At 41.6% G+C, this 18284-nt stretch overlaps 1 protein-coding gene across 2 annotated transcripts in view; it reads left to right on the top strand.

Moving 5' to 3' along the window:
• Positions 1-18284, top strand: part of RP1 (RP1 axonemal microtubule associated) — a 103573-nt gene that overhangs the window by 71070 nt on the left and 14219 nt on the right. The window contains exons 14-16 of one of the 2 annotated variants that reach the window (XM_025265403.3): positions 2401-2613; positions 12387-12564; positions 14331-14462. In XM_025265403.3, coding sequence (XP_025121188.3) covers positions 2401-2613; positions 12387-12564; positions 14331-14462 — 523 coding nt within the window. Of the gene's footprint in view, positions 1-2400; positions 2614-4603; positions 4968-12386; positions 12565-14330; positions 14463-18284 lie in introns of those variants that run through there. The other variant, XM_025265404.3, reaches the window with a different exon arrangement.

Here is an 18284-nt window from a genome sequence, read left to right as displayed (position 1 = left end):
TATTACAGAGAAAGGATGCAGATTTAACATTCACTAAGGGAAGAGAGGCAGAGGGCAGAGTCCAGGAAAAGCACCAAATGTGGAAATTGTGGTTGTCCTCTTCCTGGAATCAGGATGGTGTGACTTTCTCTGCACTGATGTGTGATGATATTCATGGAGCACTGCCATCCAGGGAGGCTCACCTGAGACTTGGGCCCAGAGGCTTTCCTGGGGTCCCTCACATAGGGAGTCCGTATGGCCAGTCTCAATCTCTAATATTCATTAAGGGAAGAGATGCAGAGGGAAGAGGCCTCTTGGGAGGTCAGCTGACACCTCTTTATGCAAAGTTCCCACCCTAAGTCACATCTTTACTATCTGGCTGACCCAAGGCTGCCAGGCAAGCAAAGACACTCCTGTTAGGCACAGCACCGTTAGGGGTTGGCGATTACTTCTCAGAAACCTAGGACAAAGGCCAGACCTTTCCAGGTAAAATGATGCTCTTTACTACCAAGTTCCCTTTGACTGAGCAGGATATTATTTATATTGATATCATGGACCTTGGTGTTGAATATGGCAGTCCTTGAAAGAAACTTTGACAATCTTCTAGAGAAATAAATGTTTAATTTTCACTTTATTATTATTTTTATTACTTGTATAGATTATTTTTCCTTTTGCATATTCATCATTTGTATTTTGTGACTTGTGTATTTGTGTCTTTTATTCATTTCTCTACTGTGTTAGTACATTTCTAACTAATTTTCAAGAACTTTTTATATCTTCCTCTTAAGCTATTGCTTATATGCAGAATATATCATGTGAAATGCTGGGCTGGATGAAGCACAAGCTGGAATCAAGATTGCAGGGAAAAATATCAATAACCTCAGATATGCAGATAACACCACCCTTATGGTAGAAAGTGAAGAGGAACTAAAGAGCTTCTTGATGAAAGTGAAAGAAGAGAGTGAAAAAGCTGGCTTAAAACTCAACAATCAGAAAACTAAGATCATGACATCCGGTCCTATCACTTCATGGCAAATAGATGAGGAAACAATGGAAACAGTGGCAGACTTCATTTTCTTGGGCTCCAAAATCACTGCAGATGGTGACTGCAGTCTTGGAATGAAAAGATACTTGCTCCTTGGAAGAAAAGCTATGACCAATCTAGACAGCATATTAAAAAGCAGAGGCATCAATCACTTTGTCGACAAACGTCCATCTAGTCAAAGCTATGGTTTTCCCAATAGTCATGTATGGATGTGAGAATTGGATCATAAAGAAAGCTAAGCACTGAAGAATTGATGCTTTTGAACTGTGGTGTTGGAGCAGACTCTTGAGAGTCCCTTGGACTGCAAGGAGATCCAACCAGTCCATCCTAAAGGAAGTCAATCCTGAATATTCATTGGAAGGACTGATGCTGAAGCTGAAGCTCTTTGGCCACCTGATCAAAGAACTGACTCATTGGAAAAGCCCTTGATGCTGGGAAAGATTGAAGGCAGGAGGAGAAGGGGACAACAGAGGATGAGATGGCATGACCAACTTGGTGGACATGAGTTTGAGCAAGCTCTGGGAGTTGGTGATGGACAGGGAGGCTTGGTGTGCTGCAGTCCATGGGGTTGCAAAGAGTTGGATACAACTGAGCAACTGAACTGACTGAAGAAGCTATTGATTACAGAAGATTTACTTAATTTGGCTTTAGTTATATTCGATACTTCTTTTCATTCATTCATTTATTCCTCCATGCATGTGTATGTGAGTGCTAAGTCACTTCAATCATGTCTGACTCTTTGAGACCCTATGGACTATAGCTCATCAGGTTCCTCTGTCCATGGAATTCTCCAGGCAAGAATACTGGAGTGGATTGCCATGCCCTCCTCCAGGGGATCTTCCTGACCCAGGGATCAAGCCTGCATCTCTTACGTCCCCTGCATTGGCAGGCGGGTTCTTTACCACTAGCACCACCTGGGAAGCCCCTCCTACATGCATACATTTAACTAATATCCATAGATTACTTGTCAAAATTCAAGCACTCTTATAGAACACTATTTTTATTCTTCTCTGTATTAGTATTCAAACTATTTGCTTAGAGTGATTGGAAACTTCTTAAGAGAAGTGTTTGTGGGTTTTGCATCTTCTTAAAATCTCTGTAGCATCTGATGCTGGTTCTTACAGTCTCAATAAGTAATGATTAATGTAAATCATAATGAGTCAACCAGACCACCTTCTTTAGTTTTGTTTAGCTTTACATAGCAGTTAAATTTTTTATTTCCTTTTTTTTTTTTTTGCTCATTCTTTCCCACCAAGCTTCTGGTAAGATCCCGATCACTGCAGCTTTTGTAAGAAAATGGGCTCTATTGCCATATTTCTCTAGCAAGACACAGGCGTGTCACTTACTGCCTCTCTGTGCTGTTGGTTGCTCTGCAGGGTGTGTTGCTCAACAGCGCAGTGGTTCTGCTTGCCACCAGCCTGTGCCAGGCCCTCTGCCTCCAGCCGGATGGGAGCTGCACGGGCGTAGGAAAGCCGTCTGAAAAGTCCTACTGGAGAGTGCATAAAATCAGCTCTAGGATATGCATGTTTGAAAGTGTGAAGAATGCACGGATGTTTCTGAGGATTAAGGATGGACGGTGTGACGGAGCTGTAAGCATCTGCTCGTGTTTTTCTCAGCGAATGTTTAAGACACTTGCCAAGAATTGTTACAAGTGTTGCTTGCTTGAGTGTTTTGTTTTTTAGTTTTAACCTATGAGAACTCTGGGAAATTGGATGTGCTACGTGGTGGCCCCCCTTGACTGGTATTGTTAATACATGGCTGGGGGTGGGTGCCCTCTTGGTGTGACCAGAAGGAGTCCTTGACCCTTAGACACTGCTTCTGAAATGAAAGGTGCGTGCAGATCACCTGGAAGTAGTGTTAGAAAATGGGTTCTGACTCAGATAGACTGCTCCAGGACCTATGTGTCTGTGTTTCTAACGAGCATCAGCTGCTGTTGTTGAGTCAGGCCCCAAACCACACTTTGAGAACCAAGGCCCTGGGAAGTCCCAGCTCAGTCGTGTTTCCTGAACTGCTTCCTTGGAACCTGAGTTCCCACCAGTGGAAAGCCTGCTCTGTGAGCAAGGAGGTAATTTTTTTTTTGGCTGCACCCTGTGATATGTGGGATCCTTGTTCTCTGACCAGGCATTGAACTGGGGCCCCCTGCTCTGGAAACACCGAATCTTAACCACTGGACCATCGGGGAAGTCCCAGAAAGTAATTTTATGCTCTAAATATTAGGAATTTTTCCTTAACATCTTGTAACTCTGGAGGGGTGACTTGTAACCAGTATCACAACTTTTATATTTTCGTACATCTCTGACAGGTTGAGGGGCACAGTTACCATTTAGCAAGTCTATTAATGCTCTGCTCACCCGTTTTCATTTGAAAGAGTTTGGTTTAAACTGTGCCTTTTGGATAAACTTGGAGATGCTCCCTGTCCCCACTCTCCTTACCAGGGGGCATCTCTCTATTTGGGAGAATTTGCGTGAGCTTCTGGTTGGAGAGGAGGGAAGATTTAGACCATTCATGGTTCCGTGCCCCTGACTTCATTGTGCACAGTGCAAAAGCGAAAAGTACATGTACACACATATTTAAGTAGCATCCTGGATGGGCTCATAAGAGCATTGGGAAGTGGGCGTGTCCCATGTCACAGAAGAGACAGAGTCCTGCTTATAGCTTTTAAACTGGCAAGTGGACGAACTGAGACGAAAATGGTTACCAGCTCTGCTGTGGCCAGACTATGGAAGGTGAGATTTCATCATGCCTGGTCACCTCCAGGAAGCCGCCTTCCTTGCCATCACCTACATCCACAGAATGGACAAACCTGTTTCTTCTGGGGCTCGTGGGACTGCTCAGAACCAGGAGACAGAAGGTGTGTTGCTACGTGACACATGTCTTTATGTGCATGTGTTTCAGAGTTGCTGGAGGCAGTTTATGGGGGCACAGATAACTGTCACCCTAAACTGGGGATGGGCCAGCCCTGAAATATGTCTTCCTGTGACAACAACCGAAGGGCCAGCTTGGTGCTCAGTCACCTTACGTGTGGCTGCCTCATCCTCTGGTTGGATGGGGCTTCTCTTGGTTCTTCCGTTTCTCCCTTTCCAGTTTGCGGGGGCCTCTCTATTGCTTCCATTTTTTCCTCTGCATGGTGTTTCTCTTGTCCCTCCAAGCGAGGACGCTTCCTCAGCAAGTGTGGAGCAGAATCTTGGCTCTGTCCGTGCTCCTCTGAACACGAAGTCTTCCTTCTTTTTCCTTCCGCTTGCCAGGTGGGTGACTCAGCATTCTGACCAGCTGAGGGAATGGAAGGAGTCCTGGCGGAAGGCTTTGCTGAGCATAGGAAGATGAGCAGAAATGAACAGATTAACGCAGGGGAGTGTTATCCTGACACAGAGGAACTGGCTGAGTGATTGTCCACAGTCGCATTGGTGTCAGCGCTCAGTCATACCAGGTCCGCCCACCTGTTGTGGGGGATTCATGGTATCAGCCTGGAGAAACTGGGTTGATCGCCAAGAGGAAACTGGAGTCAGGAAACCCTGCAGGGAGGTGCTTCCAAAAGACAAAATGGTTTTCTTTTTTATTTTTATTTTTTAATTTTTCTAGAACCAGCCTTGCTGACAGCTTTTCAGGTGAAGAATTGGGTCTGAAATTGTTTCTGCTCAGGCTGTTTTGTGCTCTAGCACGAGGATCAAACCCCTGCCCCCGCCCCACCATGGACTTCTCAGGATGAAAAGCTAAGTTCAGAATTTCCTGGGCACTGTGAAACTGAGGCCAGCAATCATGTATTGGAGTTTTTTAAACTCAAGTAGCATCTATTAAAGATTTTTGATAACTTGAAGAAAACAGAGGTTCCGTTTGCTTTTGGACAGTAGTGTTAGTCACTGAAGTCCTGCCTGACTCTGAGACTCCAAGGACCATAGCCCACCTGGCTCCTCTGTCCATGGGATTCTCTAGGCAAGAATAGTAGAGTGGGTTGCCGTTTCTATCTCCAGGGAATCTTTCCAACCCGGGGATTGAACCCACATCTCCCAAATTGCAGGCATATTCTTTACCATCTGAACCACCAGGGAATTGTTATTATGATTATTTTGGAGAAGGCAATGGCAACCCACTCCAGTACTCTTGCCTGGAAAATCCCACGGACGGAGAAGCCTGGTAAGCTTCAGTCCATGGGGTCGCGAAGAGTCAGACACGACTGAGCGACTTCACTTTTACTTTTCACTTTCATGCATTGGAGAAGGAAATGGCAACCCATTGCAGTGTTCTTGCCTGGAGAATCCCAGGTTCGGCAGAGCCTGGTGGGCTGCCATCTATGGGGTCACACAGAGTCGGACACTACTGAAGTGACTTAGCATTATGATTATTTTAATAATAAAGTCAAAAATTTGAACTTTATTTTATTGTCTTCATTTCAAATTTGCTTTTACTTTTCCCTGGCAATTCAGGAAGCTTTTTCAAAAAATGTTTGTGAATATTCTTCTTCTTTTTTTTTGGCCATGCAGCATGTGGGATATTAGTTCTGCAACCAGGGATCAAACCCATGCCCCCTAGATTGGAAGCACAGAGTCTTAGCCTCTGGACTTCCAGGAAAATCCTTATTTTGGTATTATTAAAAAGAAGAGCATGGGCCCAAGAGTCACTTATGCTGCTCATGCCACTGAACCTGGACTTAATATCTAGCCTGATTGAAGTTTTGTTGTTTAGTTGCTAAATTGTGTCCAACTCTTTGCTGTCCCATGGACTGTAGCCTGCCAAGTGCCTCCCCATGGATCAATGGGATTCTTCAGGCAAGAATACTGGAATGGGTTGCCATTTCCTTCTCCACGGGATCTTCCTGACCGAGGGATTGAACCCGTGTATCTTGCATTGGCAGGTGGATTCTTTACCACTGAGCCACCAGGGAAGCCCAACTGAAGTTTTACCTTCCCCCAGAAACGGAGTCCTAGCTGGTCGGTTAGGGATCTTCTGGAGTTACCTCAGCTCCAGTGAGGTAAGCTATCATGTGGGCCCTTTCCAGCCCCCAAAGGAAGATGAGGTAACCCATCTAATAAGACCCTTCTGTCCCCAAAGGGAGATGACTTAATCTGAAATAAACTTTTTTGTTTATGACTCTCCTGTCTTGCCTTTAGAACCCTCTTCACTTGGCAGCCCCCCTCCCCCCAGTCTCCCTCCACATGCTGTGCGGGCACCACCTGACTCATGACTCATTGAAAAAGCCAATTAGATCTTCAGGATCTACTCAGTAGACTTATGTGATTGTCAGTACTTTCGCAGAGAGGTGCCTGCACAGAACTCTCATCATATGTATGTTACTTCTACCGCTTTCATCATAGTGTTTTCTTTACATCATAACTTGTCTAGTGACCCTTCAATATGGTTGTCCAACTAAACCTCTCCCCCTGAGATTTTGGTAGTGATGTTGACTAAGTTTGTGGCCTCCTTAACAGATATTGACTAGATGCCAGAGAAGAAATTCAGGCAAGGCTTTATTTGGGTTCCTGCTTCAGCAGGTGGAGAAGGAAATGCAACCCACTCCAGTATTTCTCGCCTGGAGCATTCCGTAGACAGAAGAGCCTGGCAGGCTACAGTGCACAGGGTCACTCAGAGTCGGGCATGGCTGAGCACACTGCCGCAGGAGGGAGTGAGGACAAGTGAGAGGCACCCTTGCTCACTGCATGTGGTGGGTGAGCTGGCTCATTCTAGGGTGAGGGGCCGTGTCCACAGGTCAGGCAGGAGGGGTGGCTTAGGTGGTTTGCCCACCCCTTATGTGGTGGTGTGTGCAGGGGGCATGTGTAGTCCCCTGCTTTTGCTCCAGGCTGTTTAGAAATGGCAGTTGGGTTTTCTCGGTCTCTTTGTATCTTTTGTCCAGGATTTGCCCTCCCCTGTGCATGCATTCAGTTATTTTTAATCTTGTATAGTTTGTTTCTATTTTGTTGTTTGAGGAGGTGTTTGTCCAGGTGCAGGCAGTTCAGCACTGCTGCAAAGGGTCCCAGGTTCTAGCCTGTCTCCATGGTGGGTCTTTTTAGTCAGAAAGCATGTGCTTTTTTTGCTCTTAGGAGCTATTATTGATACATAATAATCAGGCACATTATTGTTCACTTTCACTGTATCTGATCAGAAATCCCTGGGCTAGAATGACTTCACTTTTGAAAAGAGAATGGTAGCAATTATCTTAATTATCCTGATTTGCATAGAGGCTGGCGTAAGGCATGCTTATGATTTCCAAAGGAATTGAAGATACAGCGGACATTCCTATACCTTAAATACCTGACAGTGCCTCAGTCCTGGGAGCTCCTCTGCAGATGCTGATGGTAGAAATTGAACAAAAGCATTAATGTTTGCAATGTGTCTGCCATTGTATATTTGAAAACATTTCTTATAGGCAAACACACATGTTTAAACCAAGCCATGCTGAGATGCTGATCCTGTAACAAATGTTTCTATTTCTGTTACCATAAAATTGTTATGCCGTAGGAGTAAATCACTTTAATAGATTTGGGTGTAGAAGGGATTCAAGATAGCATGAATGCAAACTGCTTGCCTTTTCTAGGAACAATTGTATGGTTGTTAATATAAAGAAGAAAAACAGGCCTCACAACAACATAGGTGGAACTTGTCACTAAACATGAATATGAAGGGAAAAAAGGTGTAGGATTTGTAGGAAAGACAAGCTGAAGAGTAACCAGGAAACCAAAGACAATGTACACACAAACACACCCCACACCAGTAGGATCCTTGTTTGTTGGCAGGAGTTTAGTTTGTAGAAAGTAGGCATGATTCTCTCATCTCAGTTTTATCTAATGTTGCCTCTTCACTCAAAATATATTTCTACACATGCAAGTAACTAGAAAGTTAAAGACTATTCAGATTTTGATGAAGTTGCTAATGAAACATAGAGCTGGGCCAGGTATACTTAATGCTAGATCAGTGGGTTAATTCAGTGAAAAACTTCGTTTTATGTAAATAATGATTTCATGTTTTTAGTGTATCTGTCTTTGTCAATGAAAAATTTAATCAATAGTAAATCTAAGAAAGAAATAGAAAATTTTATTTGAGCCAAGCTGCGGAGAAGGCAATGGCAACCCACTCCAGTACTCTTGCCTGGAAAATCCCATGGACGGAGGAGCCTGGTGGGCTGCAGTCCATGGGGTCTCGAAGAGTTGGACATGATTGACCGACTTCACTTTCACTTTTCACTTTCATGCACTGGAGAAGGAAATGGCAACCCACTCCAGTGTTCTTGCCTGGAGAGTCCCAGGGACGGGGGAGCCTGGTGGGCTGCCGTCTATGGGGTTGCACGGAGTCAGACACGACTGAAGCGACTTAGCAGCAGCAGCAGCAAGCTGAGGCTGTAGTCTGGGAGACGGCCTCTTGGAGAGCTCTGAGAACTGTTCCAAAGAGGCAAGTGGGAGGTCATTGTATGTGTGATTATGGAGAAGGGGTACGTGAAATCAAGGACAAACCCCAGCAGAAGCTTGCTGCTGGTCATGAGGAGTGGACATCTTAGTTATGGTGTTAGTGCTATTCTAAGTATGCGTGTGTGTGTGCTTCACTGCTTCAGTCGTGTCTGACTATTTGTGACCCTATGTACTGTAGGCTGCCCGCTCCTCTGTCCATGGGATTCTCCAGGCAAGAATACTGGAGCGGGTTGCCATGCCCTCCTCCAGGAAATCTTCCTGACCCAGGGCTTGAACCCAAATCTCCTGCGTCTCCTGTATTTCAGGCAGATTCTTTATCCACTGAGCCTCCTGGGAAGCCCCATTCTAAGAATGGGAAGATGCAGAAATCCAGATTCATAAAAAATTTCTCCTGAAAATATCTAGCCATCTGAAGAGCTCTTCAGTTTTCCCAGAGCACAAGTGCTTCATCCTGATCTTTGTCCCGAGTTCCTTTTAGGATATACTATATGTCAGAGAGTGCAGTGCTAATGGCATGTAGAACTGGATGGTGGGCAACGTTATTTTACAATCCCTCTCCCTTTCAGTCTTAATTTTGACAGTGTTTTGGGAGGCATTTTATGGGACCAGCTTTGTCCCGTAGCACTAGGAATGCTCATTTCCAAGTCAGGAGAGGATTTTGTGGATGGCCAATCAGTGCTGTTACTTAACTAGACCCTGTTATCAGTAACCAAAAGCCTCTGGACCACCTGTCTCACTAATTTGTTGTGGTTTAGAAAGTGGTTCCCTCTTGTTGCTTTTTAATCATTGATTTTATAAAACTATATATTTGGTTAATTATTTCAAATTGCCTAGTCATCATTAATTTTATCTGAGGTTTAGTTACACATTTGGTAATTCAAAAAACAATGATGTGTATGTGCTCAGTCACATTCAACTCTTTGCGACCCCATGGATGGTAGCCCACCAGGCTCCTCTGTCCATGGGATTCTCCAAGTAAGAATACTGGAGTGGGTTGCCATTTCCTCCTGTAGGGATCTTCCCAACCCAGGGGTTGAAGCCGTTTCTTGTGTCTCCTGTGTTGGCAGCAGATTGATTCTTTATCACTGTGCCACCTGGAAAGCCCACTTAAAAGATAGGCAGAATGCAAATAATTCAGCTAGTAACATTAATAAGGTCATGAGTAAATATTTAAGCTGAGAACTTCCATTAGGTGCAGCCCAGTATCTCCCCAAGTCCTCTGACCAGTCAGTTCTTCACTAATCGCTATCTTTACGGGAAATTATATATCAGCATTTTACACAAATTTCACCAAAGATAATCTGCATATACAAGGTGAATGTGGGTCGTCATCCTCCCTTATGGGACTTGAGAAAGAAACATTATTTTCTGAAGAGTCACGAGGCTAGTGCCAGATGTAGAAACATTGATCTTTATGGTTGAGCAGGTATTTCTGCCACTGGGGACATCTGATTAATGCACCATGTAGATAAACAATGCACAGCGGAGGGGAGGGAGGAGGCCAAAGGGCAGAGAAAAAGTTTTATGTTTGAATTTTTCTTAAGATGTGAATTTTTATTTCATCACCTCTGGACTGTGAACTATAAAAGTGCTTCTCAGTCCTAGGGTGGCCAGAGGGGGCTGGAGCTGGATAATTCCCTCCCTCTGGCTCAGTTAGGCTTCTGATAAAACCTAAAAACGCAAATCCCTGGTGGCTCAGATGGTAAAGAATCCACTTGCAATGCAGGGGACCAGGGTTCAATCCCTGGGTCAGGAAGATCCCCGGGAGAAGGGCATGGCAACCCACTCCAGTATTCTTGCTTGGGAAATCCCATGGACAGAGGAGCCTGGTGGGCTACAGTTCATGGGGTCTCAAAGAGTCAGACATGATTGAAAACCTAAAAAGATTGGGCTCTGGTTAACTACTTTTTCCCATGGGCAGCCCTTGTTAAGAACAGAGTGAAGAAGCTGGGTGTTCTTACACTGAGTGTGATGAAGAATGGAGATTCGTGGCAAGACGTTAGATGACGAAGAAGGGTATGAGTGAAGCCTGGTGGACTGGGGGAAGGGCAAGACCTATTCATCAAAACCCTTCTGTCTTGGAGATAAGGACGCCCTGGGAGGACACCTCTCCCACATGAGGGTCTTATTACTGGCTTTGGGGAAGGTCAGAAAATCCTTCCTGCACCCCAACTTGAAACATTAAGTAGACCAAGGTGCTGCATTGTGGGTGAAAGTGAAAGTGTTTGTTGCTCAGTCATGTCCAACTGTCTCTGACCCCATGGACTATAGCCCGTCTGTGGAATTCTCCAGGCAAGAATACTGGAGTGGATTGGCATTTGCTCCTTCAGGGATTCCTCCAAACCCAGGGACTGAACCCAGGTCTCCTGCATTGCAGGCAGACTCTTTACTGTCTTAGCCATCATGCTGCTGCTGCTGCTGCGTCGCTTCAGTCGTGTCCGACTCTGTGCGTCCCCATAGACGGCAGCCAACCAGGCTTCCCGTCCTTGGGATTCTCCAGGCAAGAACACTGGAGTGGGTTGCCATTTCCTTCTCCAATGCATGAAAGTGAAAAGTGAAAGTGAAGTCGCTCAGTGCCTATCACTTGGAATGGTGAATTTTAGAGGGAATAATCCCATTTTTCATTATCAAAAAGAGAGGGAAAGACATTGCATGAAGAAATTATGAGATTAGAAACGATCAAAACAGATAACTATTTTTAGAGCTAACAAACGTTTATTGAGTTTCTTCCTTATTCTCCAGAGTTTAGTGACTTTTCTCTCCCCAAACTGGAGGTATTCATCTCTATTTTGTTGTTCTTACATATTGTGTTTTTATTTGTATATGTCGTTGTGCCCTCTAATTGGCCATACAAATCAAAGCCAGAGTTTTATTGTATCCAAAACAAGAACAGACTGTAGAGGTTGCTTAATTCATATTTGCATTATGGGAGAGAACAGACAACAGACATTTGTTCTTACCTAAAAGAAACTCACTTTGGAGGGCAGAGACCTGAATGCAGTTATCTTTTACAAATAATAGATGCTATTGGAAATTTCAGTCCAGTCTCACAAAGCCTATTTTTCAGAACTCCTAAATCTTACAAGAAAACTTTTTAAAGCAACGAAAAGTGAAATGTTTTCTAATATTAGATTTTAAATGCCATAAAAAGAGGTGATTTTGATGATCTGAAGGGTGTGTAGATTACTCCTTTGGCATCTGGTTCTTGAATGTTTTGCTCTACAACCCTTGAGTCATTTATGTGAACTCTATACTGGTGAAAATCGGTTTATGTTTATTTTTGCTTTATTTAAAAATTTATTTTATTTATGTATTTTTTTTAGCTGTGCTGGGTCTTCATTACTGCGCGTGGGCTTTCTCTAGTTGCGGCAAGCAGGGGCTACTCTTCATTGTGGTGTGCCGGCTTCTCATTTCAGTGGCTTCTCTTGTTGCAGAGCGTGGGCTCTAGAGCATGAGCTCAGTAGTTGTGGCACACAGGCTTAGTTGCTCAGGGGCTTGTGGGGTCCCCCAGGACCAGGGATGGAACCTGTGTCTCCTGTATTGCAAGGAGATTCTTAACCACTGGACCACCAGGGAAGCCCCTGGTTTCTGTTTAAATGTAAATAGACTTGTAAGAATTGCCTTCTTTTCCAACACTACTTTAGAGTGTTTCCAAAACACTCATATGTCAGCTTTCCATCCTCACTTACAGGGGCGGGCAGCTCTGGAGGTAATGAGCACACACTGCTCTCTACTCATGTGAAGGCCCTCTGAGATGCAGAGTCCTGTGTCCACTCGCTCAGCCAATCACTGGCCTCTGTTTCCGGATCTTACGGAGCAGGGTGAAGCACATAGTGGGCTTTGTGCAAACAGCTCCTAAATTTGTCAAGAGGACTTGAAGCAAAATTATATTCTTGTGAAATGACTGGTTTTAAGTTCTATCCTTCAGTGTTGCTCATATTTATGAAATAATGTTCTCTTGATTATAGGGTACAGGAGACAGTGACTGTCATTTTAAAATTAAGAAGAACTTGAAAAATGCATGTATAAGCCTGGAATCGGTGAAGAGCCCGGGGTTGTTTGTTGGACTTCAGTCAGATGGACAGGCAAAACCAGTTGTTTATACTGAGAACGGGAGTGTTTTCTTCTATCCACAAGTCATCAAATGTACGTTTACCCTGAAATGTTTCCATTTGATTTGTTTTGTCATGGTGTGTGTACAATGACTGATAATTTCACTGTATTTACATTTTTGTTATTCTAGAAGCAGTGAAAAAGGCATAATAAAGACACACCTCAAATTCTCAGATGTTTAATGTTAGGTATAGAGTTTTTTGCTACATTAAGCTCTTTTGTAGTTGTTTAAGTTGGGTGTGTGTATGTGTGTATGGGTGTATGTGTATGCATGCTTGTATTTTGTTATTTACAGATATCTCATATACAGAGCGGAGAAGGCAGTAGCACCCCACTCCAGTACTCTTGCCTGGAAAATCCCATGGACGGAGGAGCCTGGTGGGCTGCAGTCCATGGGGTCACTAAGAGGCAGACACGACTTCACTTTCACTTTTCACTTTCATGCATTGGAGAAGGAAATGGCAACCCACTCCAGTGTTCTTGCCTGGAGAATCCCAGGGACGGGGGAGCCTGGTGGGCTGCCGTCTATGGGGTCGCACAGAGTCGGACACGACTGATGCGACTTAGCAGTAGCAGCATATACAGAGAGGGGATGGAGCTGTTAGAAACATTCTCAGCTTCATTGTGATTAATTTTTAATGTTCACAGTGTAAAAGGAGATAAAAAGATCAGCACTAATGGGATTTGAATTAAAATAGGATTTGGGATAAAAATTCTAAGAATGGGATAGAAGTGTGAATATTTTGAAACTGGTTTCCCTCATATTTAAGTTCAGGTTTTCTAGCAAAGTGAAGTAAGGTTTTAAGGGCTTTGTTTAAACAATCGAAGCTTAGAACATATTTGCCTAAGCAAAGGTTAATTGGGGAAACTCTAACGTGTTCTTAAATTATCTCAGAATTCAGTTTGTGATATAATTTTTACCCTGTTTAGTCCCATGGATTTTGGCTTAATCAAAATCTAGATGATTTTCTTTGTCTGTCTGTCTCTTACTTAACTTCTCTTTTCTTAACAAGGTCTACCTATACTTTATATGGAGATAGATATAAAATTCTCATCATTTTTAAAATGTATATCTTATCAGATGAGTGATACATAAATATAATATGTATCTTGGGGGTAGTATATATAATATCTGTATTTTCATCTATTGTTATTGTTGATCAGTCACTCAGTTGTGTCTTTGACTATATGGACCTTTGTTGGCAAAGTGATGTCTCTGCTTTTTAATACACTGTCTATGTTTGCCATAACAAGCAGCGAGCATCTTTTAATTTCATAGCTAGGTTGGGGATATCTATTTCTGAACAAGATGACAAAACAACTTGCTTCTAAATAAAAGGCAGAAAACTAGCTAATGTTTTCTTCACTTGTAGGTGTATATATATATATATATATATATATATATATATACTTTTTTGATTCTTAAATTTCCATTAAATTCACATAAAGCATTTTGAACAACGTTTAGTCAGGTTTACCTTTTGATGTAGGCAGTGTACCCATCTAGAAGCCATAAGAAAAACATCTTGAATAAGTCATTCAATTCATATTATGGCGTTAAACTATTGCTTAGATTTAAAAGGAGTGCACAGATTTAATAGGGATACCACTCATGTGCAGCCCACTGCTATAAAAAAATCATTTTTCTGGTTACTATGTAGTGCAGAGTAAAGAGCTCTGACGGCATCGAAGTGGAAACAATAGCAAAGCTTAAACTTGCATAGATGAGCAGATGGTGGGTTTTCTGAGAAGAAACAAGTGGTTTGAGAGGATAGAATCTTTCCAAATCTTAATTTCAGTTGGCAGAGAAAACCCAAGTGGTATGTCCGTAACACCCAGCCAAGAAGAGGAGAAGATCCTTGAGTCAAGAAACCAGCAAGAAATGCCGTCAGAACCAGAGGCCAGAGGAGACCCATCTCCTTCAACTGCACGTAAGAAACAGCTGTTTTCTCTTCTTTTGGTTTCTTTGTCTGCACTGCTTTTTCTGTGTCTACCTCAGGAAGAGCCCCACATTATTTTTATAATATAGGTCACATTATACCACATGAACTTGCTTTTCGGCTGTTATCTTGCTTTTTCATGCTTCGGTTTTATATTGCAGAGAATTATGTATATTTTAAAATGTTTCTTTCTTTCTCTTGAATTCAGTGTTCACTCCAGAACAATACTTGAAAGGAAAGTGGTATTAAATGATGTTACCTACAAAATATTTTATGAATTTTTTTTTATGAATAACAGCAAATTCTCACCAAAGACTAAGCAACAACAAAAATAACTTCCCCCATTTTCCTGATACAGACATTAAGGCACGAATAAAGTACTCTAGGCCTCAGAAGTTTGGAGTTTTAGTTTCTGTCTCTCAGTGTGTTTAATTATTTTCCTCGCTCTTAAATGTATTATGTTCTGTGTGACTGACAAGCAAGATGAATGATATCTGACAAATTCTGTGCATCAGAATGTAGTCATCTTTGGGCAAAATGAAATGATGACCACTGTCTGTGAACCATTTTTCTTAAATCCATCTTGAGAGACAGGTATAACGTTATCTTTAAAAAAAACTGCGTTTCGAAAATGAGTTATTGCATGTACTCTCTGTTCTTTAGAAAGTGACAGAACATAGATGTTTCTTGCTGAAAACCCCATGGTCAACCAGAGGGGAGGGGAGTTAGCCTTTCGGTTTTCATTGCATTGGACCAGGCCCAGTTTTGTATTTCATGTCATGTTGTGAATTCTTGGAGCCATGTGACAAATCACACTGCATGAAAAACATATATTTAGTTCCATTTTTTTCACAGATGGGGAATTTAATCTTGTGTCAGGAAGTAAGGGCCCCTAAATCTGGAATGGCCACATTAAGTAAAATTTTCCTTGGTTGAAAATAGCATGCTTAAAAAAAAACAGAAAGAAAAGAAAATAGCATGCTAGTTGAAATTTCTAGGAATAGTTTTTTTTTTTTTTTATGAGTAGCAAAATACTTAAGAGAAAAATCTTCTACATATTCTATGCAAATTTGTTCTGGCAGAAACATTTAAAAATGTTACCATTGTTAATTGTTTTAAGGTGTACAGCTTATTGTTTTGATACATTTAAGTACTGCAGTAGGACTGCCATTGTAACATTAGCTAACACCTCTATCATTATATGTTTATTGCTTCTCTGTGATGAGAGTAATTAGGATCTAGTCTCTCAGTAAATTTGATGTTTATCATACAATCTTGTTGTCTGTAATCACTACAAGGTACATGAGTTCTCTAGGTCTTATTTGCAAGTTTGTACCTTAAATATCTCTCCTAATTCTCCCCCTACTCCTGTCCTTGGTAACCACCATTTTACTTTCTATTTTCATGAGCTGAGCTCCTTTAAGATTCCATGTAACAGTGATATCATATTTGTCTCTTTCTGACTTGTCTTACTCAGCACAGGGTCTTCAGGGTCCATCTGTGTTGCTGCAATGGCAGCATTTCCTTTTTTCTCATGGCTGAATAGTAATTTCTATGTATTATTATTATTTGTGTATTATATACATTTCCATTCTCCACACATCTGTTGGGGGGCACTTAGGTTATTTCCACATCTTGGTTATTATGAATAAGGCTGCAATAAACATGTGAGTACACATATATCTTTGATACCATTTTCATTTTCTTTGGGTAAATAACCAGAAGTAGAATTACTGGATTGTACGGCAGTTTTGTTTTTAACTTCTTGAGAAACCTCCATACTGTTTTCGATAGTAGCTGTACCAATTTACATTCCCCCAAACAGTGTACAACTGTTCTCTTTTCTCTATATCCTCACCAGCACTTGTTATTTCTAGTCTTTTTGATAATAGCCATTCTAACAGGTGTGAGGTAATACCTCATTGCGGTTTTATTTTGTAGTTCCCTGCTGATGAGTGATGTTGAACATCTTTTCATGTACCTGTTGACCATTTGGATGTATTCTTAGGAAAATGTCTCTTTAGTTCCTGTCCTTTTAAAAATTAAATTCTTTGGGTTTTACTATGGAGTTATTTTTTAAATACTTTGGATGTTAATCCCTTATCAATGCCACTGTTAAGTTTTTAAGGATTGAAAATAAGTTTTATAGTGAGGCAGAGCAGGCCAAGTTATTTTCAAAAGTGATAAAATTAGGCTTCATGATAAGTATAGACCTTTAAAAATCATTCTTTCATTTAATAAATCATCAAATATGTGTTGTGTGCCAACTAAACAGATGTAAGGTCATACAGTGATAGCCAAAACATCTGACTTCTTGAAACAAAACATCTGACCTCTTATCTAGTGAGCCAGATAAGCATGGAGCAGTTACTCAAAAACATGGGGTTAAAATGGATAAATGAGATGAAGACAATATCTAGGGCATGCCAGACACAGAATTAAGTTTAAATCATTAATTCATTGTACAAAAAGTTACAAGTTCTTTATTGTGGTTGATGGTAATGCAGTAGAAATGGAGAGTGAGCCAAAATGGATAGAGAAGACTGAGCGTAATTTATCCTGTGAAGGAGGGCATGAAAACCCACTCCAGTATTCTTACCTGGGAAATCCCATGGAGAGAGCAACCTGGTGGCCTACAGTCCATGGGGTCGCAAAAAGTTGGACACGACTGAGTGAGTGAGCATGACGAGTGTAATGTATGAAGCCATTCTAAATGCTGATGTGGCACAAGTTTTGGATTTAGACATGGAATCCTGGAAATCCAGATGATAAAGCTCTCCTACTACACATGCCATCTATAAAGTACCCACTTGTTTAAACTTTGTCTTCTCTGGTTGCATTGGAAATGATTTTTTAAGTATCTATGGCTTAGCTGGGAAAAAAATCTCTTCCTCCATGAGTATTACCTGAAAGACTCCCATTCATTGCTGAGTAATTAGATCATGACTCTCTCTAGTGGTCTTCTTTCTACTTCCATCAGACAGTAGTTAAAAGTTGTTTGATAGGGATTGCATTGAATCTATAAATTGCTTTGGGTAGTATACTCATTTTCACTATATTGATTCTTCTAATCCATGAATATGGTATATTTCTCCATCTATTAGTGTCCTCTTTGATTTCTTTCACCAGTGTTTTATAGTTTACTATATATAGGTCTTTAGTTTCTTTAGGTAGATATATCAAGCTACCAACGGTATCCTTCACAGAGCTAGAACAAATAATTTCACAATTTGTATGGAAATACAAAAAACCTCAAATAGCCAAAGCAATCTTGAGAAAGAAGAATGGAACTGGAGGAATCAACCTGCCTGACTTCAGCCTCTACTACAAAGCCACAGTCATCAAGACAGTATGGTACTGGCACAAAGACAGAAATATAGATCAATGGAACAAAATAGAAAGCCCCGAGATAAATCCATGCACCTATGGACACCTTATCTTTGACAAAGGAGGCAAGAATATACAATGGATTAAAGACAATCTCTTTAACAAGTGGTGCTGGGAAAACTGGTCAACCACTTGTAAAAGAATGAAAGTAGAACACTTTCTAACACCATACACAAAAATAAACTCAAAATGGATTAAAGATCTAAACCTAAGACCAGAAACTATAAAACTCCTAGAGGAGAACATAGGCAAAACACTCTCCGAAATATATCACAGCAGGATCCTCTATGACCCACCTCCCAGAATATTGGAAATAAAAGCAAAAATAAACAAATGGGACCTAATTAAACTTAAAAACTTCTGCACAACAAAGGAAACTATAAGCAAGGTGAAAAGACAGCCTTCAGAATGGGAGAAAATAATAGC

The sequence above is a fragment of the Bubalus bubalis genome, chromosome 15, assembly GCF_019923935.1.
Source record: "Bubalus bubalis isolate 160015118507 breed Murrah chromosome 15, NDDB_SH_1, whole genome shotgun sequence".
NCBI classification, from domain to species: domain Eukaryota; kingdom Metazoa; phylum Chordata; class Mammalia; order Artiodactyla; family Bovidae; genus Bubalus; species Bubalus bubalis.
Note: the sequence above shows the minus strand (reverse complement) of the source record. Positions and strands in the feature narration are given on the sequence as shown.